Here is a 25,555-nt window from a genome sequence, read left to right on the forward strand (position 1 = left end):
TTACTGCTCACTTGGGGACCACAGAGATGGATGCTCCTCTCAGTGTGAGCTCACACTGTCGTACCAAGGCAGAGGAGGACCACGTTATGCACTGGTTCCTAAATTACCATTTGGAAGTGACACAAGTACTGCTCATGTTTATTGGCCAAAGCAAATCACATCTGACTTCAGAGTGGTAAGAGGTGCAGGGAAATACATTTCTACCGTGTGCCTCCAAGGAGAGCTGGGAAGTTTGTGAACTGCTCTGGTGGCCACTTGGCTCAGCAGTGAGGAATTAGAAAGTGAGCAGAATACTGGTGAGTTTTGCTCTGCATGTATTATAACAGTGAGGAGAAGGAGTAGATAGTGGGGGTGGCCAGACGATCACCTGTCACAGTAGACAGAGTATAAAATTGTTTAGTGAACAAGTAGCAATAAAAACATAATTAAGGGCTTCCCTGGTGACGCAGTGGTTAAGAATCCGCCTGCCAATGCAGGGGACATGGGTTCAAGCTCCGGTCAGGGAAGATCCCACATGTCGTGGAGCAGCTAAGCCCGTGTGCCACAACTACTGAGCCTGCGTGCCACAACTACTGAAGCCCGCGCGCCTAGAGCCCGTGCTCCACAACAAGAGAAGCCACCGCAATGAGAAGCAGGCGCACCGCAACGAAGAGTAGCCCCCGCTCGCCGCAACTAGAGAAAGCCCATGCGCAGCAACGAAGACCCAACCCAGCCAAAAAATAAATTAAAAATAAATAAATTTATAAAGAAATAAAATAAAATTGGTTTGCCTCTGTGGAGTAGGACTGGAGGTGAGGAGGTTTTAGGCAGGGGACTGTGGGTTTTCATTGTAAGTTTTTGTTTATTACTTTGCTAGGGTAAAAAATAAAATGTCTGATAATACCCATAATTACAAGGTGGTTGTGAGAATTAAATGGGGTCACGTGTATACATATAATAGCAGTAGTAGAAAGCCTAAACCATTGCTTGTGGGCTGACGTTAGATCTTTTTCCCTTTCCTGTTACATCGTGAGCTGAGAGTGCCTAGTGTGGAGCTGAGTGTAGCCTTGCCTTCACTGTGGCGCTGAGGGTGTGGAGTAGATGCTGTGTTCTAAAGAGGATGCAGAAAACTCCCATGTGAGCTTTTAATCTTCAGAGTTCAAGTGCTGTTCAAAGCCTTAGGCTTGAGTAACTTCCCTGGGGATTATGGGAATGCATGTCGCTTGTTTTTGATTCCAATGGCAGATATATACAAATTGAAATTAACTTGAATTTATTTGCTGTGTTTTTTCTTCTTAGGACAGACCAGAGATTTGTTTTATGAAGGGTGCTTATGAACAGGTGATTAAGTATTGTACTACATATCACAGCAAAGGGCAGACCTTGACACTCACCCAGCAGCAGAGAGATCTGTACCAACAAGAGAAGGCCCAGATGGGCTCTGCAGGGCTCAGAGGTAAGGCCATTTCAGCACCGTCCCCTAGGTGAAGAGGTAATGCCTTCTTTTAATTGCAGATGAATTCGTGCTTCACTTCTGAGCTGCACAGCTCTATTCCAGGGTTCGTAGAAGCCTGCCATTTCTGAAGTGTTAGGTTTTAGTTGGCTAATTGTTTCTATGTTCCCAAAACATAAAAAGTTGGGAATGTAGCAAAATATGAAATCTCTGGTTCTTACAGACCTGCAGTGGTCTCTGAGCAGGTGATAGAAATTTTATTTTAGACAAGTTTATCTTGTGAGAACAGGGATAGATAGAAGTAAGGTGGTGTTACTCCTTCCTTATGTTATCACTGGCTCTTGTTTGTTAATCTAAAATACTTTCCTAAATATTAAAAGACTTAAGCCTCTAATTCTTTAAACTGAGGTGGTTACTTACTTGTTCCTCATCTGCTGACTCCTTCCCTTGCCGATCACCAGAGAGGAAAGAGGTGCCCAGACTCTGCCTTGTGAAATGCTGCTGACTGGACAGTGACAGGGAAAGGGGGTCTGCTGTGCACACACACATCGGCCGCTTCTTCTAGGGACATTGTGTGTATGTAGGGTTGAAGAGCAGGGCTTGGGGCCGTACCTGGTTTTTACCTTCTGGCTTGTGGGGAATACACACACACATACACACACCCACACCCATGCACTTATGTAGTCTTTCTCAAGGAAATTGGAAGAGTTGGCTTCCTTAATTTTATTGTTATTTACAAAATGGAAGTCAAGCACCACAGTTCCTGGGAGCAGGAAACAAGTATAATTTACAAGACTTCTGCTCTTATAAGAAGATAGGTTTAGAAAGGTATTCTTGTGGCTTCATTTGAGGGCAGTGTTTTGTTATTCTTAGCAGCTCACAGCAAAAGGGTTTCAAAGTTGGGTTGCATTTAGACAGTCTTAAAGGTCTGGTATGTGCTCCCTGTTTTCCTCAATTTTTGTAACAGACGTTTCACACTTTTTTTTGACTAATTCTCTTCATCTGAAAGATTGTGGAGCTTTGTGTATGTGTGGTTTGGTGTGGTAACATTGTGAAATAGACAAGACTTGGTGGAGGAGAACGTCTTTGTTTCACAGGGCTTTGGGAAACATTCTGGGCATTTGTCCCTTGCTTCATATCTTTTCCTCTTCTCTGCTTATGCTCCATTTTCCTCTTCCCGCTGAAGTTACCGAATGAAGAGTAAAGAATAAATGAATAAAGATTTTAAGTTTAACTTGATATGAACTTATTTTATACTTTATAAAACTTAAGTTTCTTAAAATACATGTCGTTAATTTAAAAATTGGAGTACGTTTCGTTTTTATGTTTTAAATATAAAGGAGGAAGTTGGGGGCCCTCCACACAGAAAAGGTCTACATATCTTTGTCCCAAACAGTAACAATAGATCTTCATTTGTGCTAAAGAAGCAAACAAATAAATACAGGATACTGACCTCTGGGCTAATACCACCCCTTCACTGAGAGTGCCAGGAGCTGGTGTCCCTTTCTTAAGATTTGCTGACACACAGATTGATACTCAGTGCCCCCCTTCTGTTGCCATCTGCCTCTGTTCCAACACTAGGGACTGTCAAGTGGCTCATTCTCTCCAGAGTGAAAGCGTTTGGGGCTCACATCTACGTAAATAGTTAGGTATGACTCGTACACTGGAAAAACAGAAGTCATTTGCCTCTAACCATGGTTTTCCAAATGTATTTCATCCTTCATACCTTCTGCTTGAATAAGAATGGATACTTCCCGTGATCTCTCTGGGACTTTTCAGTTTCCCTGTAAGATACATGTTTAGTTTGTGTGCTTTTTTTGGTGTGTTTTCTTTGGTAAGTTGTTCAGTCTTATAATATTCCAGATGGAGGCACATCCCTCTGGCTCATAAGGTAGCTACCAGAGGTTCCAGAATTCTGAGAAAAAGCTAAATGGTATTTGGAAATGAACGGTACTTTGTGCTATATCTTAAGTTCCCGAGGACGACAGGAAACTAACTATAAATGATGGTATGGTGGTATTATTTATATAGTTTTAAGAGAACCAAAGTAACAAATAAGAAAATCCTATTAATGTTACAGAAAGAGTGAAAGAATAGAAACTATTGTTGGTATTAGTGGTTTTACAATCACTTTACAAATTAACTTTACCTCCCAGGGTTTGTTGTGTACAAAATTATTACATGTTGTATATAATTAATATAGCCTTCTCTTCAAGCTATTGAATTGTTCTGGAGGCCTATAAGATGGAAAGATGAAGGTACATTAGGAGAAGCCACCTTCAAAGGTGACTGTTTAAAATTGACTTTAAAGCTCAACAAACTGGGGCTTCCCTGGTGGGACAGTGGTTAAGAATCTGCCTGCCAATGCAGGGAACACAGGTTCGAGCCCTGGTCTGGGAAGATCCCACATGCCGCGGAGCAGCTAAGCCCATGCGCCACAACTACTGAAGCCCGTGCGCGTGGAGCCTGTGTGTTCCGCAACAAGAGAAGCCACCGCAGTGAGAAACCCTCGGCAACATGAGAAAGCCCGTGCACAGCCACGGAAGACCCAACGCAGCCAATAAATAAATAAAACAAATCTATTAAAAAAATTTTTTTTTTAAAAAAAAGCTCAACAAACCTGTAGTTTTCCAAATAATTAATTGTATTTTTCTTAAGAGTCAGTAGTTTCTGCTGAAAGGAGCTGCATGTTTGCTATGTGAAAACATTTCTTATTTGCTCCTCACTTGCCTTCTCTGCTTAACAGTTCTTTAGTCTTATTCTTTTTAATTTTTAATAAGTTAAAGCAACCCCATATTGAGAACCATTAAACTAGAATATCTTTGCATGTAATAATTCTGATTTTTAGAGTTTTTGTAATTACCACAATGACATTGTCGTCTTAAGTCATTTATCTGAGAAGTGTTGTGGTCTCCAGCTTTTGTAAAGTAAATTCTAATGGTTTTGTGATTCACATTTTCTTTTTCGGATTTTATTATTATTTCCCAAGTTCTTGCTTTGGCTTCTGGTCCTGAATTGGGGCAACTGACGTTCCTTGGCCTGGTGGGAATCATTGATCCTCCTAGAACTGGTGTGAAAGAAGCTGTTACAACACTCATTGCCTCGGGAGTGTCAATAAAAATGATTACTGGGGACTCACAGGAGACTGCAATTGCAATCGGTATAACTAGGCTGCTTCCTTTGTTTTCCATAGTTTTTCTTAAATTACTGCAGTGCATAGTTTTGTGAATCATTTGACATGAAGTGTGTTTACATAATACTGAGTTATACAGTTAAGATTGATGCTTTTGTTTGCTCATACTCTATAAAATTGTGGACCAAATTTTATTTTAGTTAAAAAAATAATACTATTAGTTGAAAATAACTAAAGCATTGTGAAATCACATTATTTTATTTACAAAAGAATAGTTGATTATTTTTAACCTCATAGTCCACTATGCTGACGGATAAAAGCGCTAGATCATGAATGTGAAAGAAAATATGAAATTTAGTTTTTTCTTTCAACTTGAGTATAATTTTTTAAAAGCAGATTTTGTACCTAATTTGAAAGAAAATAACTTGTGTCTGTATTTCTGTTGTCTAATACATATATGCCTATGTTGTTTGAATGCAGCTTAAGATTACTTAACAAGTATAAGGAAATAAAATGGACATGGAAGTTAATCTCCCAGAACCTGTAAACTATAATTCATACTGATAAATTTTAAATTTGTTAAAGTTCATTAATTCTTATCTTATTAATATGGAAAGAGACTGAGACAGGAATTTCACACTTTATGTGATCTAAGAAAAATATGTCACTGGAAACATAATATTGTTGGGAAGATTGTTCCTAGAGAAACTTCTCAACATTTATTTTCATTTACATAACAACTACATGATACCACAGATGAGCCACCATTTTGGCTGGCTTTGTTTACTTTATTTAAAATGCACTCTGATCTTCATTAAAATTGAGCTCCCAAGCAGAACCTGCTTGGCCTTGTTTCAGTTCTTAGGTGTGGTGGGTTAAATTGTGAAAACTCTTTATTCTTAAATTTAAACAAAAATAAAGTAGTCAAACAGAAAACCCCACAGTTTTTACTAATTCAGTTGTGTTTGTCTTACTGTAGTCTGTCTTGTGATCCCTTCATATAAAGACATTTTATACTTAAAGGGAAAGTGAGTTGATAAATCATATTAAGTGAGCATTATGTTGACTAGCCTATCAAGCAAAACCAATTTGGTTAATTATGTTTTCTTTCCCATTTCACTTCAGCTAGTCGTCTGGGATTATATTCCAAAACCTCCCAGTCAGTCTCAGGAGAAGAAATAGATGCAATGGATGTCCAGCAGCTTTCACAGATGGTGCCAAAGGTAGGCCTAAACCAGAGCCTTTCAGACTGAAAGGCCTTATTCTAGGTGTTAGACAACTTCTCCTGTTTGAAACATTTGAAAACAGTCGGGACATGACCACCAGATTCTTTGGTCCAAATCATGAGATGAAATCAGTCTTATCATTGAGGGTATTTATGATGTGATTGTTAGGAATATCAGTACTTTAGCAAGAGCCAAGTTTCCTCTGAGGAAGGTACTGTGGAAATTAACAGTGGTGTTTTGTATTTATAAAGTACAGAGTGGAGAGAGACCATCACTTCATACTTCTTACCCTTGTGTTCTATTTTAATTGAATGCATGTATAATGCTTTTAAAAAAATTGAGGTATCATTTGCAAACAGTAAACTTCTTCCTTTCTAATGTACAGCCGTTAAGTTTTGACAAATGTGTGTGGTCCTTGTAACCATCACACAATCGGGTACAGGTTCCTCCCACCCCAGATCCTCTTGTTGTGGTCAGCTCCTCCCTCTTTTTCCACTGCTTGGCAACCATCGATTTGTTTTCTGTCCCTATAGTTTTGCCTTTTCCAGAATGCTCTAAAAATGGAGGCATATAGTATGAGGGCTTTGAATCTGCTTTTTTGACTTAGCATAATGCATTTTTAATTGCTGAGTAGTATTCCACTGTATTGGGTTTGTGTTACCTATGCACTAGTTTAAAGGCATTTGGACTATTTTCAGTTATTGCTGATTATGATTACAACTACTCTAAACATTTGTATATAGTTGTTATATGAAAATAAATATTCATTTCTCTTAGATAAATACCTAAGAGTAATTGCTGAGTCTCATATGGTTATGTATGTTTAACTTTGTAAGAAAGTGCCAAATTGTTTTACAGGGTGGTTTTATTGTTTTGCATTCCCACCAGCAATGTTTGAAAGGTCTAATTGCTAATATCCTCACCAGCACATGGCATTGTCAGTTTCCCCACTCTTATTCTAATAGGTGTATCATGGTATCTTATTGTGGTTTTAATTTGCATTTCCCTCAGAACTAATGATTTTGTGTATCCTTTTCATGTGCTTATTTGCCATTCATATATTTTCTTTAGTGAACAGTCTACCCTGCCTATTTTTAAAAAAATGTTTTATTTTTGAATTTTGAAAGTTACTTATATATTATGGATAAAAGTCCTTTATCAGATATTTGATTGGAAAATATTTTTTCCCAGTCTGGTTTTATTTTTTTATTCTATTAACATTGTCTTTTAAAGAACAGAAGTTTTAAATTTTGGTGAAGTCCAGTTTATAATTTTTTTCTTTTACGGATCATGCTTTTGATATGTTATCTAAGGACTCTTTGCCTAACCCAAGGTCCAAAGATTTTTTTCCTGTTTTTTTTTTTTTTATAGAAGTCTCATACTTTTAGGTTTCACACTAACATCTGTGATCCATTTTGAATTATTTTTGTCTATGTGTGAGAAGTGGGTTAAGGTTCATTTGTTTTATGTATGGGTGTTCAATTGTTCCAGTACCTTTTGTTGAAAAGACTGTCCTTTCTTTTTCATTGAAATGCCTTTTCAGAGCATCTGGGAGCAGTGTGGGTGTCTGATTTGTTTTAGATTTAGTGGGGTAGGTGTTTCCATATTTGAACAGGACTCTGTGTATGTATGTGTGTGTATGTGTCCTATCCTGTTAGTTTCTTCCTGACATTTATTTCTGAAAGAATAAATCCTGTATTAAGTTCCCTGGGGGTATTGAGACAAAATGTACGTTTAGTAAGTATATGTGAAATCTGCAGTTAATAAAACATTTTCCCATTAATCTTTGTTCAGCCTTTTCTTCCAAACCTTTTCCCAGAGATGCTAACAAGTAGTGACATAGGACAGATTTGAAATTTCATTTTATTTGCTTTCTTCAGTTCACTCTCTCTGGCTCTCTGATAAAAATGCTAATGAACTCTGAAAACCAATGTAAAGGCAGTTAGGGAAGGAAGAAGTAAGTTACAAATTGCATCATCAGCCTGGACAAATTACATCATTGGTCATTTTCAAATAAGAGTTTTTGTGCATCAATTATGGCAATTGCTCTGATGCTATTCAAAGAGAAAAGCTCATTGAATTGCTTGGAGTCATCCTGCTCTGTGGAGGAATTCCATAAATACCAGGGCTTTTTTCAGGTTTATCATGTCTTTTGAAAACCCAAGTCTTTTCTTTCCTTTAGGTCCTTTTAGTCCCCCCCAACCCCTACTTTGTCTTTTTTCCCATTTTTATCTTGTGTTCATGTAACTCTTAAACCTTGGTCTTATGCTTTTACTTCAGATCATTTTGAAAAGTTTTTCGTTTATTAGTGTTAGAACAAAACAAAACTTTTCTTCTAAATTGCCAGCTCACTGAGGTTTTCCCACATGTATTAAAAATCATATTAATGAATTCTGTTCCTCATTAAAACGTTTTTTGGCTTCCCTGTTTCCATAATTCTGTCACACATTCCAAATCCCTTAACATTTCTCTGTCCTTTTGACATAGAGCCAGTTAGAAAGTAGTATGGAAACTGAATTTTGCTTAATTATTTATAAAGTCCATCTGGGAATTCTCAGTGTTTTTTGTTTATGATTTCTTGAGTGTGTTCTACATTTCCTGTTGATAAAAATGGACATTCTCTTTTCTTGTTTGTTTTTTTCATTTTTTTTTTTTTTTTTGCGGTACGTGGGCCTCTCACTGTTGTGGCCTCTCCCATTGTGGAGCACAGGCTCCGTATGCGCAGGCTCAGCGGCCACGGCTCACGGGCCCAGGCGCTCCGCGGCATGCGGGATCTTCTCGGACCAGGGCACGAACCCGCGTCCCCTGCATCGGCAGGCGGACTCTCAACCACTGTGCCACCAGGGAAGCCCTTCTTGTTTGTTTTTTATAGCACTGCCTCCATTTTTGTTTTTACCAAACCTATTAACCAAGTCCCTATAATAAAATCCCAGTTTGTGTGCTGTTTAATTTTTGGTATGTCATCAATACTTATTTCAATGCATCAGGTATCTTTTAATCTGTTCTGGAAGATTTGGGGACCTTTGGGAGGTTATTTTAATGCCAGGAATAATTTTTTTCTATTAGCCTCTCCTTTTCATATTTACCTACTTTCTTCTCTTCATAATTTACTTTCTGTTAATGTTGATCAAAAGAACTGTGAGTGCTGACCACAAATATGACACTGAAAAGATGGACCCATGAGAAGAGAAAAATCGTCTTGCAGGTTCCTTCTGAAAATACACAGCCTTTCACCCTTTCCCTCCGTAATATTCCCTGAACTCTCTTTGCTGACACAGTTCTACTTCTTTCCCATTGTCCTTTTACCATCCTGTTGTCCTCATTCTGTCTTCTCCCCTCCTGCTCCCATACTACAGTGATTATATTGTGTGCTTATCTTAAATCAGTATATCCCCCCCCTTTTAGGTAGAGAAACAGACATAAAAGTGAGAAGATCATTAATAGAGGAATTTCAGTTACCCCCAAGTTTAATCCTAGCTCTGTGATAAAATGATATAGTTCAGTTTTTAGTCACTTCTCTGTGTGTGTGTGTGTTTTTAATACCTTATTTCTTCAGGCCATAATTTTATGTCACTAAATTTCAATATTTTTTCTCAACCAGAAAGATTGACCTGCTAGTCCTGATGCTCTAAGAATTTTCTCTGTGCAGTATTATATTCCACATGATTCTTCAGCTTTGAATTGAGATCTGCTTAGTCTCAAAGAAACTGCTTTTATTTTTGAGTTGCCGTCAAAGCTTTGAAATGCTGAAATCTATATCAAGTAATAGGTATACTGGATGCATGCCAAAGTAATTTGTTACTATACAAAAGAAGTATGTTTTCAGCCCAACAATTGGTTTGTTATCCTTATTGCCATTGTCAGTGATAAGCTGCATTGGCTGTAAAGGAGTGATTTGCAGTGGTTTGAATGATTTGTAGTGGAACAAAGGCAAAATTTTACTCTGTACAACCTGAGTATTTGTAATTAGTAATTAGCCTTTTATTTAAAAATTCTGTAAAATCGGGCTTCCCTGGTGGTGCAGTGGTTGAGAGTCTGCCTGCCAATGCAGGGGACACGGGTTCGTGTCCTGGTCCGGGAAGATCCCACATGCCTCACAGCGGCTGGGCCCGTGAGCCATGGCTGCTGAGCCTGCGCGTCCAGAACCTGTGCTCCGCAACGGGAGAGGCCAACAACAGTGAGAGGCCCACGTACCGCAAAAAAAAAAAAAAAAATTCTGTAAAATCCACAGTCTTTGCTAGATGCTCAGTGCTGTGTGCTACATGATTAATTTCTGCAGTAATGTAGAATTTTCACTTAGAAGGTAACCAGTACATTTAAAATATGTATGCAGCTCAGTCCTTTTTATTTTATTAAAAAATTCTTTTAATTGAAGTGTAGTTGATTTACAATGTTGTGCTTGTTTCAGGTGTATAGCAAAGTGATTCATTTATACATACATATATATCTTTTTTTTTTAAGTGAACACTTTTTAATTAATTAATTTATTTTTGGCTGTGTCAGGTCTTAGTTGCAGCCCATGGGATCTTTCGTTGAGGCACGTGAGCTCTTTGTTGCAGTGTGCAGGCTTCTCTCTAGTTGTAGCACATGGGCTCCAGAGCGCGTGGGCTCTGTAGTTGCAGCATGTAGGCTTAGTTGCCCCGCGGCATGTGGGATCTTAGTTCCCTGACCAGGGATCAAACCTGCGTCCCCTGCGTTGGAAGGTGGATTCTTAACCACTGGACCACCAGAGAAGTTCCTATGTATCTTTTTTTTTTTCAGATTATTTTCCCTTATAGGTTATTACAAAATATTGAGTATAGTTACCTGTGTTATCAGTATATAGTAGGTCCTTGTTGCTTATCTGTTTTATATATAGTAGTGTGTATTTGTTAATCCCAAACTCCCAATTTACCCTCCCCGTCTTTCCCCTTTGGTAACCATAAGTTTGGTTTTTATGTCAGTGGGTCTATTTCTGTTTTGTATATAAGTTCTTTTGTATATAAGTTCATTTGTATCACTTTGATGGTTTTTTTTGTTTGTTGTTTAGATTCCACATATAAGCAATATCATGTGATATTTGTCTTCCTCTGCCTGACTTCACTTAGTACGAAAATCTCTGGGTCCATCCATGTGGCTGCAAATGGCATGATTTCATTCTTTCTTATGGTTGATAATGTTCCATTATATATATATACCACATCTTCTTTATCCATTCATTTGTCTGGACATTTAGATTGCTTCCATGCCTTGGCTATTAAGAATAGTGCTGCAGTGAACATTAGGGTACATGTATCTTTTCGAATTACAGTTTTCTCTGGATATATGCCCAGGAGTGGGATTACAGGATCATATGGTAGCTCTGTTTTTAGTTTTTTAAGGAATCTCCATACTGTTTTCCATAGTGGCTACACCAATTTACATTCCCCCCAACAGTGTAGGAGGGTTCCTTTCTCTCCACACCCTCTCTGGCGTTTATTATTTGTAGACTTCCTAATGATGGCCATCCTGACTGGTGTGAGGTGATGCCTCATTGTAGTTTTGATTTGCATTTCTCTGATAATTAGCAATGTTGAGCATCTTTTCATGTGCCTTTTGACCATCTGGATGTTTAGTACTTTTTAAAGACATGGTAAAGAGTTTCCAAATGGATTTTGAACCTTTTTAAAGGAAGAATGCTTTCCACATATGAGTTATGTGATTCATGGTACCTAGAGGAACTAAGGGTAATCAGTAATGTGATAGTACAGTTAAACTGAATTTTTTTGCCTAAGAAAATAATCCTCTTTTGTTTTAGACCTTTATTAAAATTGGGAGAGAACCTGGGAATAGTCTTTATGATGGTCCTAAGATTCAGTCATTTATTCATTCATCTTACATGTGTTTATAGAACACTGGAGGTACTGGGCCAAAATCTCTGCCTCATGGAGCTTATAGTCTAAGATAAAACTCATGTGGAGTATAGCACTGCGCAGAGTAAAAATTCTCCTTAAAGCACCAGGATTAGCAGGTCATTCTTTTTGGTTGAGTAAAAATATTGAAATTTAGTGACACAAAATTATGTCTTGAAGAAATTAGGTATTAAAAAAAAACACAGAAGTGTCTAAAAATTGAACTGTATCATTTTATCACAGAGCTGGGACTAAACTTGGGGGTAACTGAAAATTCCTCTGTTAATAATCTTTTCATCTTTATGTCTTTCTCCAGCTAAAAAGGGGGGAATATACTGGTTTAAGATAAGCACACAATACAATCACTGTAGTATGGGAGCAGGAGGGGAGAGCACTGACAAAAGCAGGGAAGAGAGAGGATGAGATCTTTAGACAGCATGCCTAGGAAAGGCATCGTTGAGAAGGTCCTGTGTGATGAAAGGGGCAGGCTGTGTAATATCCGAGGGAACACAAGGGCAGAGGCCTCAAGGGAAGTGCTCTTGGCATGTTTCAGGAACTATGAGGCGGCCAGTGTAGTGCAGGGTTGGGGGAGAAGACTAACCGGGGAGCATGCACTTCATGTGGGGCTTGGTGGACAGTAAAAGACTTGGGCACCATTTGCTTGTCCTGAGAGGGATGGGAGGTTTCTGGAGGGTTTTCAGCAGAGGACAGTGTGGTTTGACTTGCGTTTTTAACCCAGTGTGTTGGCAGTGGGTTTCGATGTTTGAGTAAGGAGGTTAAGTGTGGATATATTTGAGGATGGGACCAAACTGTGTGTGGCATGTGGGAGAAGAGGAGGAATGAGGGTGACTCCCCAGATTTAGAGCCTGAGCCATTGCAAGAGTGCACTTGCCATTGGCAGAGGATGTGAGGGAGCATGTGTTTGGGGAAGTAACAGGGGTTCTGTGTGGCATGTTTAAGTCTGAGATGGGATGTCCAAGAGCAAATATGGAGTAGGTAGGTGGATTAGTTTTATCAGTCTGGATTTCAGAAGAGACAAAAAGGCATATAAATAAAAGCCAGATTTCTAAGGTGGGGTGAGATCCCCTAGGGAGAGACCTCTTATATTATAAAGAGCCCAAGAACTGAGTTCTAGAACACTCCAGAGTGTAGACTTCAGGGAGGCCTGGGGGACCCTGTACAAGAGGAGCAGCTGGAGAGGCAGGAGGGGGAGCAGGAGAGTGTAGGGTGGTCCTGAGGCCAGGAGAAGAGGGTGCCTCAGGAGGAGGGAGCGGTTGGCTGTGTGTGGGGTTAAGTCACGGGAGAAGTGGCACTGGTGTCAGCAATGCAGAGTCTTTGGTGCTCTTGATGAGAGGTTTCAGGGCAGGGGTGGGGTTAGCAGCCTAATCAGGAGGGATTCAGGAGAGAGTGGAAGAGAGAAATGGGAGACAGCAGTACAGGCAGCTCCCTAGAGGAGTTTCGCTTATAAAGAGAAGGGGAAAGGAGGGTAGCAGCTGAGATAGGAAGGGAAGTTTTTGGTTTTGTTTTTCTTTAAATGGAAGGAATAACATGTTTGTACAATGATGGTAAAGGTGCAGCAGCAAGGGAAAATTTTTGATACAAGGGAGGGAGAATTTCTGATTGGTAAGAAGGTGGGATATTTGACCTGCACTAGAAACATATTCATGTTCATTTTTAGTAAAAGGAGAGAAGGAGGGATACTGTCTGGATACAGCTATTGGATGGTGGGAGTTGTGGAAGTTTTCTCCTGACTGTTTTCTTTGAAGTAGGAAACAAGGTTGTCAGCTGAGAGTGAGGCTGGGGAAGGGGATAAATTGGAAGCATGAGGAGAGAAAACTAGTGTGGACCTATCCTCTAGGAGAGTAGGAAAGAGAACGGTGGGTTACGTGGGTATTAAGGTCACCTGGCTCGGGGGTGTTGGAAAGACTGATGGAAGGCAGTGGTTACAAATTCCTGTGGAACATGGAGGGTGGCCTCGGGAGCAGTGACTGGCCACAGGTAGTGAAGTACAGTCTTCTGTGACGTTCAGAACCAAGGATCTGTGACTGAAGAAAGGAATGGAGGGCACCTGCCCCCTCTGTGCTCTCCTGGTGGTGCTATTGGAGAGGACTGTGGGAACAGCAGTGTGGGTAAGACTGGAGGGCCAGGGGATTTGTCGATGACTGGGGCACTGGGAGGGTTTCAGGAGACCAGAAAATGGGATCAGGAAAAGGGATTAAATATATTCTTTGGAGAGAGAAGATGGTATAAGCAGGTGGAGACACAGTGGAAGAGAGAGCGCCTAATGAATTAAGCTGAGTAGAAGAGCATGAGTAGACACTTCATAGTGCTTAACAACAAAAAAAGGCTCGAGGGATGTTGAGAAGCAGCTGTTCTTTAAATCTCCTGAAGACAAGACAAAGGGAAAAGGCCATTTTAGTTGTGGAAGTGTCGAGGAAGCCGATGCAGGAGTTTTTCCTTTGTCTGTCTCTGAACGTTTCAAGAATAAGGCTGTTTTCTCTTCAGAGCTTAAACATAATGGGATAAACTGGGTAAATTGTTTAGATTGTGCATTTCTTATAGTACCTAAAAATTTGAAATGACCCTGTCAAATGAGTGTCCTAACAAATGTATGGCATATTCTTAAGTTTGATCTCTGTGGCAAAATACAGACAGTTTAAATTGATAATTTAAAAAATATTCTTAGTTATAAGTACATAGGTTATTCTGATATTTCTTAATGTTGAAGATTTTTAGTGTATCCCGTGTTTTAACAGGTTGCGGTATTTTACAGAGCTAGTCCAAGGCACAAGATGAAAATTATTAAGGTGGGTGTCTAAGAATCACACTGTTTTATCTCTGTATCCAAAATGCTACTGCTTGTCTTTCATTATGTTTGCTTTACTACTGGGAATATTGATAGAGCATTAAAGTCAGAAGTATTGTGAAGCAAAACAGGTGGTTTTTTAAAGCCTGAGATGGAAACATTAATAGAGAATTTAGTTTGCAAAGGAAGATGTAGAAGAAAACTTTAAGGAAATATCTGCAAATACAACCTTCTTTAAACATTTGAATAATGTAGAAAATATGTTCTGACAGGAGGCTATAGCCAAATCATCCCAGTATGAATAGGAATAATTACTTAGAAACTGAATAAACGCAGCAAGAAAAAAATGTTTTGAGAGTGTGAACAATGTTTAAAGGGCTATGATTGTTTATATTAGTCAAATATATACAAAGCAGCTGACATGGTACCATCAGTTCATGGACTTATTAATCACAGTAGTGCTCCATTGTACTGAGGTCACGGTTTCTCGGCCTTGGCACTTTGACACTGTGGGCTGGATAATTCTTCATTGTGAGGGGCTGTCCTGTGTGTTGTAAGTTTAGCAGCATCCCCGGCTCCTATCCTTTAGATGCCAGTAGCGTCCCTGAAGTCATGACAATCAGAAATGTCTCCAGACATTGCCAGATGTCCCCTGGGAGACAAAGTTGCCCTGTGAACAACTGTGTAATTGACTCTTCATCAGGCTCTACACATAGAATCCATAGAATTTTCACACATGGAAATATTAATGGCAGCTTTTTCTAAGCTTTATCTTAAGACCTCCATATATTTATTGAAGTTTTATTGAAAAAGTGATTGTTTTATTTCCAGTCTTTAATTATGTGGGAAAGAAAAAGAGAGAGGATTTGTTTATCCCCTTATCTGTGTGGAAGCAACACTTTAATCAGAACTCCTCCCTCGCACTTCTCCCCTCTCGCCCCCAGTCTCTGCAGAAGAACGGGTCGGTTGTGGCCATGACAGGAGATGGAGTAAATGATGCAGTCGCTCTGAAGGCTGCAGACATTGGAGTTGCAATGGGTCAGACTGGCACAGATGTTTGCAAAGAGGCAGCAGACATGATCCTGGTGGATGATGATTTCCAAACCATCATGTAAGTTTTCCTTCAATGAATGCACATCAGAGAGTCTCCTCCCATCCTTTCTTGCACCCCATTCATAGAAAATACTTTAGCAGTTTTAGACATTGGATAAACTAAACTTTTTTACTAGATTAATTAATCTTATTTTGTGTACTAGTGTGTAGTTTGGGGGAAAATTATTTGTATGGAATGGACATAATAAATGGCAGGGCTATTCATTTAAGAAATATTACTGAGTACCAGCCAAGTGTCACATTTCCTGGCCACTAGTGTTGTGATACAGCAGTGAACCTTCATGTGGCCTTTATTCTAGTTAAATTCAGGCTCACAGGAATAAGCATGTGCCTGGCCTTACAGTAAGTATTATAAATAAAGATCCCATCCATATCTGTTTCCTTCTGTCAGGAATTGTTCATGTTACTAATGATGCAGTTTATCATTTGAATAGATTTGTTCCATCCACAGTTTCTAATTGCTTTAAGATTCTGCAATACCTGCTGGTTGTTTCACAGTGTTCAGGTGGAGGTCACTTGATAATCATCTCTTGAATGATCTAAGTCTTAGTTCAGTGATGCCCTGTGTGCCTCATTAACCCATTGTGGCCTCAAGTGGAGCATGTGGGCCCTCAGGACCCAGAATTGCTAGGCTCTTAAAAAGATATAAGATATTTAATTTCCATTCTTAGAATTGTATAAAAATCTTGGAAGATAGGGCAATATGTTTATAAAACACATATTTTCCTAGGTTGAGCAAAATGAATGAGAGAATTTACATGGATCTTTGTAAACCATATTCTTTTTATAATTCTGGTACAACATATACCTAATTGTGTGTAGGAGCAACAGATGGCTTAAGTTCTATAAGTTTTATATGTCTCATTGCCATTTAATTTCTGACCTACATTAAATTAACCCCTTACCATGCATGCCTCTTGTATCTTGAAGTAAAATAAACTTGGAGGGGTAAAGAAGATCATTATTTTAGTATTATAAATGTGTATTATTGTCTCTTGTGTAGAAACACAAGATGTGATTTTAATGTTGAAATGTCTTTTTAAGAATAAAAATTACTGTGTTGTGAAATTAGTTCGGGTAGAGTGTAGCAGGCCAGACTTCAATTCCTTGCCACAGTAGTGTTTCCTTTTTTTTTTCTAGTTTTAATTATGTGAAGAAAATAATAGATTTTCTTATTGATGTGTGTGTTTTATCAGTTGGAAATTTGTTTTCAAAATTAGTTCCACAGTATTGATATATCCTTATTTTTCTGTGATAATATTTTCTCACCTGATTTTATTTTTAACTTTCAGGTCTGCAATTGAGGAGGGTAAAGGAATTTATAATAACATTAAAAATTTTGTTAGATTCCAGCTGAGCACGTAAGTTTGTAAGAAGTTGTGACAAACTTATGGGTCTTACAGATAAATTATTTGCAAAGTAGAATTCAAGCAGAATGCCTACAAGCTTCTGGGCTCTATTTCTGAGGGTTGTCCATATGTAAAAGTTTACCAGTGTGAAAATTGAATCCTGTCCTAAATCTAAAAATGGCATGATAAAGAGGTTCTAAGTGTGATAATTATTTGTCTGTATCATCATCAAAATATATAAACCTTTGTGGGTTATTTAATAGCTCCTGAAATAACTAAGAAAAGGGCGTCAAATTTTAATGTTTCTTCTTGGTATATTTTTCCAAAAGTAGAAGGGCTTTTCTGTAGTCCAAAAACAATTATGAAAATATCATTGAAACTGTTATCTGAACTCAATTTAAAAAAATCTTCCTCTATTTGAAGGTCCTTTATCAAAATGCTGTGGATCATAAGGGTTAACTCTTAGCTTCAAAATGTTCACACTAATGAAGCAGTAGGTTACTTGGAAATATGGGCTTCCTTTAAAAGAACAGTAGTAACATGAGAGTTTTAAATGCTAAGAAAGTGATTTCATAAAATTAGCAAGAATTATACTATGCTGACACATTTTTTAAAATGACTCTTTCTTTCGATAGGAGTATAGCAGCATTAACTTTAATCTCACTGGCTACATTAATGAACTTTCCCAATCCTCTCAATGCCATGCAGATTTTGTGGATCAATATTATTATGGACGGACCTCCAGCTCAGAGGTGAGAGTTTTCTCATGTAAATTTGAAAGACAAAGATGGCATGCTATCCTGATAATTAAGCTCTAAGACTTCATCACGGATAGCGTTGGAAATCTCTGCAGCATCGTGTTTGTTATAAATTGTGTGATGTGAGCATATCATTTATTCTCTTGGAGTGCTCATTCATGCATTATGATCTGAGCTTTTAGGCTGTTAGATGCCCAGCCTTAAGTTGAGAACCCAGGAGGGAACAGTTGCAGTCCCTGTCCTCGAAGTAAGCTTTTTGTTTCTTAGAATAGGTTGTAATGGAGAAATCTCTGGCTTTAGTGCTATTACCAAAGTTCTGTTGCCAGTCTTAGAGACTTTGGGAAAGTATTGAAGGACCTAAGCATCTAAGTATCTTCTTTTATAATAATGGGGCCCTAGATGTTGCTTTCCTAACACAGAGTGATACATGTCAGTGACCGTTACAACAAATTATCCTAGTTGAAACTTCCTTGCATGAAAGATGGTTCAAAGTCCAGTTGGTAGGTCATATATTTCAGGCCATATTTGGAATAAGTAAAGCTATATGTACATAAAATGTGGGCAGTTTTTTGAATTTGATTATCAGTCCCCTCCCAAACTGTGCCAAATAAACGAAAAAGGAAAGAGTGATAAAATCTTTGGTTATTTTCAAGTGATCATAGCCAAGGTTTTCTTCATGATTCAACATTTTGTTTCCAAAAGAAGACATTTAGTTTCCAGGATAATTGAGGTCAATGAAGTTGTGAAAGTAATAAATCCAAATCTTACTTAAAACTTTAATTCACTTTTCTGTTTGTTTTGAAGCCTTGGAGTAGAACCAGTGGATAAAGATGTCATTCGTAAACCTCCACGCAACTGGAAGGACAGCATTTTGACCAAAAACCTGATACTTAAAATACTTGTTTCCTCAATAATCATTGTTTGTGGGACTTTGTTTGTCTTCTGGCGGGAGGTATACTCACTGGATAAGCTGCTTTATTAATATTCATTCTGCAAAGTAGGATTCGGTTATTTTTGTGTATTAAGCAGAAGGCTGGAAGTTACGAGAGCTCTTTCAAAAATAGAATAAAAATATTTAAACATAGTTTGATTTCAGTATTTATGGGTTAATAGAATTCCTGATTTACATATTAGAGTTATTTAAATCTGCAGAGAAGTATCAGATACAATAAAAATTAACATGAAAACTTGGGAAGAAGGTAGAAAATCTGAGTCTTTAATATAGCTACTTTCATGTCATCAAAAAAGTTCTTTTAGTATCCAGTTTATGGTTTGGGAAAAGACTTTTTACTTTATGTAGACTACAGCTATTCATTAGGTGACTTATTTAAATGGCGTATGGGAAATTTAGGTTGCTTATATGTTTTATATCTTAAACTAAAGCTATTTCATTCTGAGAGGAAGAAAATATTAACCCTTTAAAAGCATGTAGTATTTGTTCATTAAATTCAGCCAGCTAAAAATCTTTTTTCCTCTCGACAGCTGCGAGACAATGTGATAACACCTCGGGATACAACAATGACCTTCACATGCTTTGTGTTTTTTGACATGTTCAATGCACTAAGTTCCAGATCCCAGGTATGCTTAGGTGATCTTAGCTGACTAATTCAATTGGGTTAGGGTACTCTCTAATTGTAAGTGGGCAGGGTTTTTAGCTTTGCTTGCTTTTGTAGCCATGGTTATAGCTCCGGATATAGCCTTCCTACAAACATGGGCCTCCAGAATGTGTCCTAAGAGGGATGGGGCATTTGGGGAGATAAGCCTTAACTTTGGCTAGGAGATCAAAGTAAATCACAGGTGTCATCACCTGATTTTTCTTCTTTTCATTTTCTTATTATCTGTAGCTATATGATAGGTTCAAGTTAACATTATCTGAGGATAGGACAAAGCTCATGGCTTGTGCTAAGATGGTATTAGCCTCATTATAGAAGCAAGTGTTGTTAGAAATCCAGGAACAGCTTTGTGCATATTAACTTTTTCTCATTATTTCTATCAGTGTGTCAAAGCTTAGGACATTTAAAATTTTCTTTTCTTCCCATGCTTTATCTTAAGGTGGATTGCCTTCTCTCTTTTTTTGAAAATTTATTTATTTATTTATACTTGGCTGAGTTGGGTCCCCGTTGCTGCGCGTGGGCTTTCCCTAGTTGCAGCAAGTGAGGGCTACTCTCCGTTGTGGTGCGCAGGCTCCTCACCGTGGTGGCTTCTCCCGTTGCGGAACACAGGCTCTAGGCATGCAGGCTCAGTAGTTGTGGCTTGTGGGCTCTAGAGCGCAGGCTCAGTAGTTGTGGCACACGGGCCTAGTTGCTCCGCGGCATGTGGGAACCTCCTAGACCAGGGCTTGAACCCGTGACCCCTGTGTTGGCAGGGGGATTCTTAACCACTGTGCCACCAGGGAAGCCCTGGATTTGCCTTCTCTTGATTGAAGTGCTTTGTTAGAAAATAATGGGCTAGAACCTAATGGTACTTTTTCAGAGCATGTTGTTCTTAGAAACTAGCTACATTTGAGGCCTGACTGTTCATTTCAATTTAAGAGCACCATATAAATCCTTAACTATATCTATTACCATTCACCATGCTAGAACTTTCCAAGTACAGTGAATTGCCATTAATTTAGACTAATTTTTGAAGAAGCTTTAGTATTTGGTTTTTGTTTTATGAAAGGCATTTTTACTTTTTCACTACACATGTAACTAAGTCCATTCTTCGAGAAAGGTTTTTAGATTATGTACCTTAATGAGTGATAGAAATGATTTAGCAAAATTATCATATACAAATAAAGTTTCTTATGCTTTGGAGGACTAAAAGAAGTTTCTGTGGTCTTTATGTTTTTAATAGCATCACTCTTAAAGCCCTTGATGAAGAGAAGCTGCTTTAAAATTTACCCTATTCCATTTATATTATTCCAAAATAAGAGTTAAAATTTAGAGATTTCATGGTACTACTACTGTAGAATTCAGTCCAGGTTACTAAAAATTGGAGGTGAGTGTAATAATAAAGACGTTGTTTCTGTGACCAAGGAGTAATAACTGAACTCTCTGCTCTGCCAACAGACCAAATCTGTGTTTGAGATTGGACTTTGCAGTAATAAAATGTTTTGCTACGCAGTTCTTGGATCCATCATGGGACAGTTACTAGTTATTTACTTTCCTCCACTTCAGAAAGTTTTTCAGACCGAGAGCCTAAGTATACTGGGTAAAGGAAATGTTATCTTTATAATTTATATATTATAAATGAGCTGTATTTGCTAATGCATTTGTTCTAAGAAAAATTTTCTTCTAAAAAGTGAAATAAGTGGCTTGCTGTGAAAAATGTATGTGCTCTGTTTTCTCATTTGGAAATGTTTAGGGGAGTCACTCTCCCAACTCTAGGTTTTAAACTTCTTTTGTAATTTTTTTCTTGTTAATTTTTTATAGGTTGTCACTTGTCAAAATCATATTTGGTGATTCTGAAAGATAGCAAATCAAAACGTGTTACAGAGTAATTGTAGTTTATAACTTTTTAATCTTGTATGAAGAAGAAATTAGACTTAAGCTCACTGAAAACCAAATGGCTCTTCTTTAAAATTACCATTTTGATTGTTAAACTAATATTTTCCTATTCTTACTTGCTAATTTGCACATTCTTATTTTATGAAATAACAGCACTAATAGCAGAGAGTTTTATTAAGCTGATATGAAGACAGTCATTATTATTTCACAGACTGTGCATTAAATGCATCACCATACAGTACATTTAAAAGTTAATCTTCCTATGTAAGTGTGAGAACGGATGCATTTTATGATAATGCTAGTTCTAATTCTTGGGTTTTTAAAGGTAATTTGGATATTTATGAATCACTGTAGTTTTTGCTGTAAGTTAAAGTTTACCTTAGAGTTGAACTAGTTTAATTTCAAGATTTTAATTTCATATTCATATTCCTTCCTCTTTAAAAAAAAATGGAGTTTTAAGGAGACTGGTACAGTTGTTTGAAGCAGTAAATAAGAACGAGATAGTGTGGATACCATTGTAAAGATATGGTCTTTAAACAGTGACTTCAAGTGGAATAAGATGCAGATTTCTAAGTAATCTTCAGATAGACATTTAAAAAATCAAATTAGTCACCACTGCTTGAAGAGCCTTTAAAAAAGGCTGTGTGATCTATTAAATAGAAAACTCCTCTAGTGTTGCTGTTGTTAAAGGTTGTGGTTCTCGGTTATGGCTCAGGGGAAGCAGTCAGAGGACTTGAGTTCTACTTCTCTGGCTGCTGCCTGTCCTAGCTGTGTGACTTAGATAAGTCATTTAGTACCTTTGAGCCTTACTTCCCTTATTTTTAAACTGAGGCCGATGTGGCTACTTTGTGGAATGGTTGAGAAATAATGTATTTTAAAGGCTGTGGTAAAATGCTAGAAAAACATAAGTTATTAAGCTCTGCAACTGTAAGTTTAAAGAATTGTAAAACCCAACTTACTTTCTCTTGCAGATTTGCTCTTTCTTCTGGGTCTCACCTCGTCAGTGTGCATAGTGTCAGAAATTATCAAGAAGGTTGAAAGGAGCAGGGAGAAGATCCAGAAGCCTGTTAGCTCGACATCGTCGTCTTTTCTTGAAGTATGATGCATATTGCATTCTTTTATTTGCAAACTAGGAATTGCAGTCTGAGGATCATTTAGAAGGGCAAGTTCAAGAGGATAATGAAGATTTGAGAACTTTTGAACTTTTTATTGACTAAAAATGAGTGTTGAAGACTTGATTTGAGACTTTAACCTGCTGACAGTCCCAAATGCAATTATGCAACTTTGATAACATATTCCTTGATTTAAATTGGCTTTTGCGATTGAGTGGAACTTCGTAAAGTGTATGGGCAGTTATTTAATTTAAAAAACAGGCAAAACCTGAACCACCTTCTGCACTTAAAGAGGTCTAACAGTTCAAATACACAATCTATCCTAGATAAATATGACTTTTTTTTAATTTTTAAATATTGTACTATTTATGGTGGTGGGGCTTTCTTACTAATACACAAATAAATTTAATCATTTCAAAGGCATTCTGTTTGGTTTAGAAGTTGATTCACAGGAGTGCCATATTTCAGCTACTGTATTTCCTTTTCCTGCAGTGTAAGCAGCTCAGCTACCTTGTATTACCATTTTTGTTATCTCAAGTTTTTTTGCACAGGATGTGACCACTGTCAGATCACTGTTCTTTTCTTTCTTTTTGTGATTGAAAAGCTTATACTGCAATTTGAAGTAAATGTTTGCTTTTCTTAGTAAGTGTAAATGGTTGCCTTTTCTTTTTCTTCTTTTGGTTTTTGGTATGAGTCTTTGGTCTAGCACAGTTAATACAGGGCTGTGGAGTGGCATTCTAGGTAGGGTAGCCATGTCTGTAATTAACACGTAGTCATGGAGTCAAAAAAATTTAAGACTGGTTGGGCTGATATTTATAGCAGGTGATGTTAATGTGTTATGCCTTCTTTTAGAGTTAAATATCAATACATACTTTGTCAAGCAGCACCTTGACAAAGTCATCTCCTAAATATAAATCTAAGTACCTCACCTGAATATCTGAATTTTATTACTTTTTAATATCTTTTTATGTGTACTTAAAAAAATCTTTCTTATGAAGTATAGAGTGGTAAACTTAAAGAATAAAAAAGCCCCAAACCTAAACAGATGGTTTATGAAGCAGAGTTTAAGTGGAAGATTCTGTGCTGACCTTTACTCTTTGTGTATCTGCAGCTTTTGGGCTTAGGTTGCAGCACAGCCTGGAGCCTGCCCCTCTCCTGCTTCCACCATTGTCCTCTGCCTTGTTCTGCTTCACTGGGCGTGCTAGAGAAATAGATAGATTTGCTCTTGGAATGCCATCAGTTTTTGTAATAGCTGGATGAGGTATAGGTAATTTGTTTTGAGTGTGTGGCAAATTTGGGCCAGAAATTCAAAATTAGAAATACATTTTCCTGTTGAATATTTCTCTCTGAAACAGAAACGGGTCTCAAATTCTTACATGTTTAATTCTTCCTGAAGTTACTGAATTTTGCATTTTATAATTAATTTTTTAAACTGTCAGGATAAATCGCTCTCTAGTTTTTACCACCAATATTAAACTGCACTGTTAGCACTGAAGTACTGTTGTTAACGATAGGAAAGATACCTATTCTTTGAGTCTTGTTACTGAAACAGTTTAATATAAGGACCTGAGATATCTGCAGTTTATTCTGCTTTACTCTTTAAGGCTAGATAGTCAAATGTACATGGAAACCATTGTCTAATCAACTTTATCTTTAATGATGGTGATGTATCATATCTAAGTTTTGTAATGAGTTTTCTTCTCTGTTACAAGGACTTGAAATATGAAGTGCACGTCAATCTTTTGCTTTGCATTTTAGGTTCAGAGTATGACTCATATGAAATAAATGTGCCTATCGTATTGTTCAGATTTTAAACCTTCCCCCAGAATGATTTATTTTCATAAGTTAATGTTCTTCCAGTTGGGACTGTTCACATTAAAATCATATGGATGTTGAAGATACAGAAATTAGGCAGTACTCACAGTACATTGAATCTGTGATTTAAAAAGAAGTGAAATGTACGGTTCAGATATACTACATCTGTATAACAGATTTCCCATAGTAAAATGACAAATTAGGGTCTGTGTGTGTAGTTTACATAGCATATTATCAGAATTAGCATGGATAAATCAAATGCACTGGTATCTAAATTTAAAATTTTTCCCCATTTCCTGGCCCTGGGGCTTGCTAGAGTCCCTAACAATACTAACTTATGTGATTTTTCCCTGTTAGACTACCTCATGAAGTTTTTTGACTTCAAAGTGATTAAATATCAGGGAAGAAAAGGAGCTTTAATTCACCAACTAGGTAGATAATCCTCAAATGATTCATACTGGCAGCAGAGGAACAAGGCTTAGCATGTTCTCTCAGATTTTTGCTGGGCATTTCATGACCCAGAAATGGAACAGCCTGAAACCAGGCAACCTAAAAAACCTACCCCCTCAGGACACAGACTTCATTTAATAGCTGTAACCACACCCACAAGGATAAAACACATTTTTTACCTTTCATACCCATGCAAGGTACATCTTTTACATTGGTAATCTTTGTGAAGTCATTTCAAGTTTTGATCTCTTTCATATAGTACCTAAGTAAAGTGAGCACTGGCCATATAACAGCTTCTCAGTGAAATGAATTGGTGGCAAACAATAAATATAAGATCTAAGAACCTTAATTAACTTCACCTTGCTTTCTGCCTCTGTCACTTGGCAATTCGTGCATTTTACTTCTACGTTTGACTCACTCAATTTAAATGGATGAATTAATTATCATTTCAGTAAACTTTTCTTTAGTACCTAGAATGTACTAGGAATAGAAAGGTGGTGGCATCCCTGCCCTTCAAGAGCTCATGGACTGTGTGTTAGCTGAGGATGTAACTGTTAACAGGCTGTCTGTTGAAAGTTAGTAGTGGTCTTTGCACATTTATTTTAAAAATACACATACAGTAAAATGAGTCCAGCACACATTTTACTGGAAGTTTCCCTTAAGATTGGCATTTGGAAATCTTTGAAATGCCTTTTTAGAGTAAGCTGCAATCCAAACAGTAGCTGATTTGCATACTATAACACGGTGTGGATAAATGTTAATCCTAACTGGTATGTGACTAGACAGATTATCCTGATAATTAAGCTTCCTTGAGATCAGTTAGCACTTGGTATGACTTAACTTTTGTTGGGTTTGGGGGTTTGGTTTTCAGAGTTAGTTATTGTTAATAATGGATAATGGTTAACCAGTCCTTGATATTAATGTAGGTATAATAGTCTGCAAATATTTTGGTAGGTTTAGATTTGGGAAGTTCTCAGTCTTAACTCTGGAAACCAAAGTGAAA

The 25,555-nt window shown here is 37.6% G+C and overlaps 1 protein-coding gene across 5 annotated transcripts in view; it reads left to right on the top strand.

Annotated features, from left to right (window-relative positions):
- ATP2C1 (ATPase secretory pathway Ca2+ transporting 1) overlaps positions 1 to 24,093 on the top strand; it is a 102,446-nt gene extending 78,353 nt beyond the window's left edge. For all 5 annotated transcript variants that reach the window (XM_027086608.1, XM_027086605.1, XM_027086607.1 and 2 more), the window contains 11 exons: positions 1,279 to 1,435; positions 4,422 to 4,592; positions 5,691 to 5,788; positions 14,418 to 14,468; positions 15,412 to 15,578; positions 16,873 to 16,941; positions 17,565 to 17,681; positions 18,492 to 18,639; positions 19,170 to 19,265; positions 20,738 to 20,879; positions 22,147 to 24,093. In XM_027086608.1, the coding sequence (XP_026942409.1) occupies positions 1,279 to 1,435; positions 4,422 to 4,592; positions 5,691 to 5,788; positions 14,418 to 14,468; positions 15,412 to 15,578; positions 16,873 to 16,941; positions 17,565 to 17,681; positions 18,492 to 18,639; positions 19,170 to 19,265; positions 20,738 to 20,879; positions 22,147 to 22,277 (1,347 nt within the window). In that variant the 3' untranslated portion in view covers positions 22,278 to 24,093. The remainder of the gene's footprint in view (positions 1 to 1,278; positions 1,436 to 4,421; positions 4,593 to 5,690; positions 5,789 to 14,417; positions 14,469 to 15,411; positions 15,579 to 16,872; positions 16,942 to 17,564; positions 17,682 to 18,491; positions 18,640 to 19,169; positions 19,266 to 20,737; positions 20,880 to 22,146) is intronic.
- The last annotated feature ends 1,462 nt before the right edge of the window (positions 24,094 to 25,555 follow it).

Source organism: Aethalodelphis obliquidens, unplaced genomic scaffold, assembly GCF_003676395.1.
Source record: "Aethalodelphis obliquidens isolate GAN/ISIS:26980383/991018 unplaced genomic scaffold, ASM367639v1 scaffold56, whole genome shotgun sequence".
Classification (NCBI taxonomy): domain Eukaryota; kingdom Metazoa; phylum Chordata; class Mammalia; order Artiodactyla; family Delphinidae; genus Aethalodelphis; species Aethalodelphis obliquidens.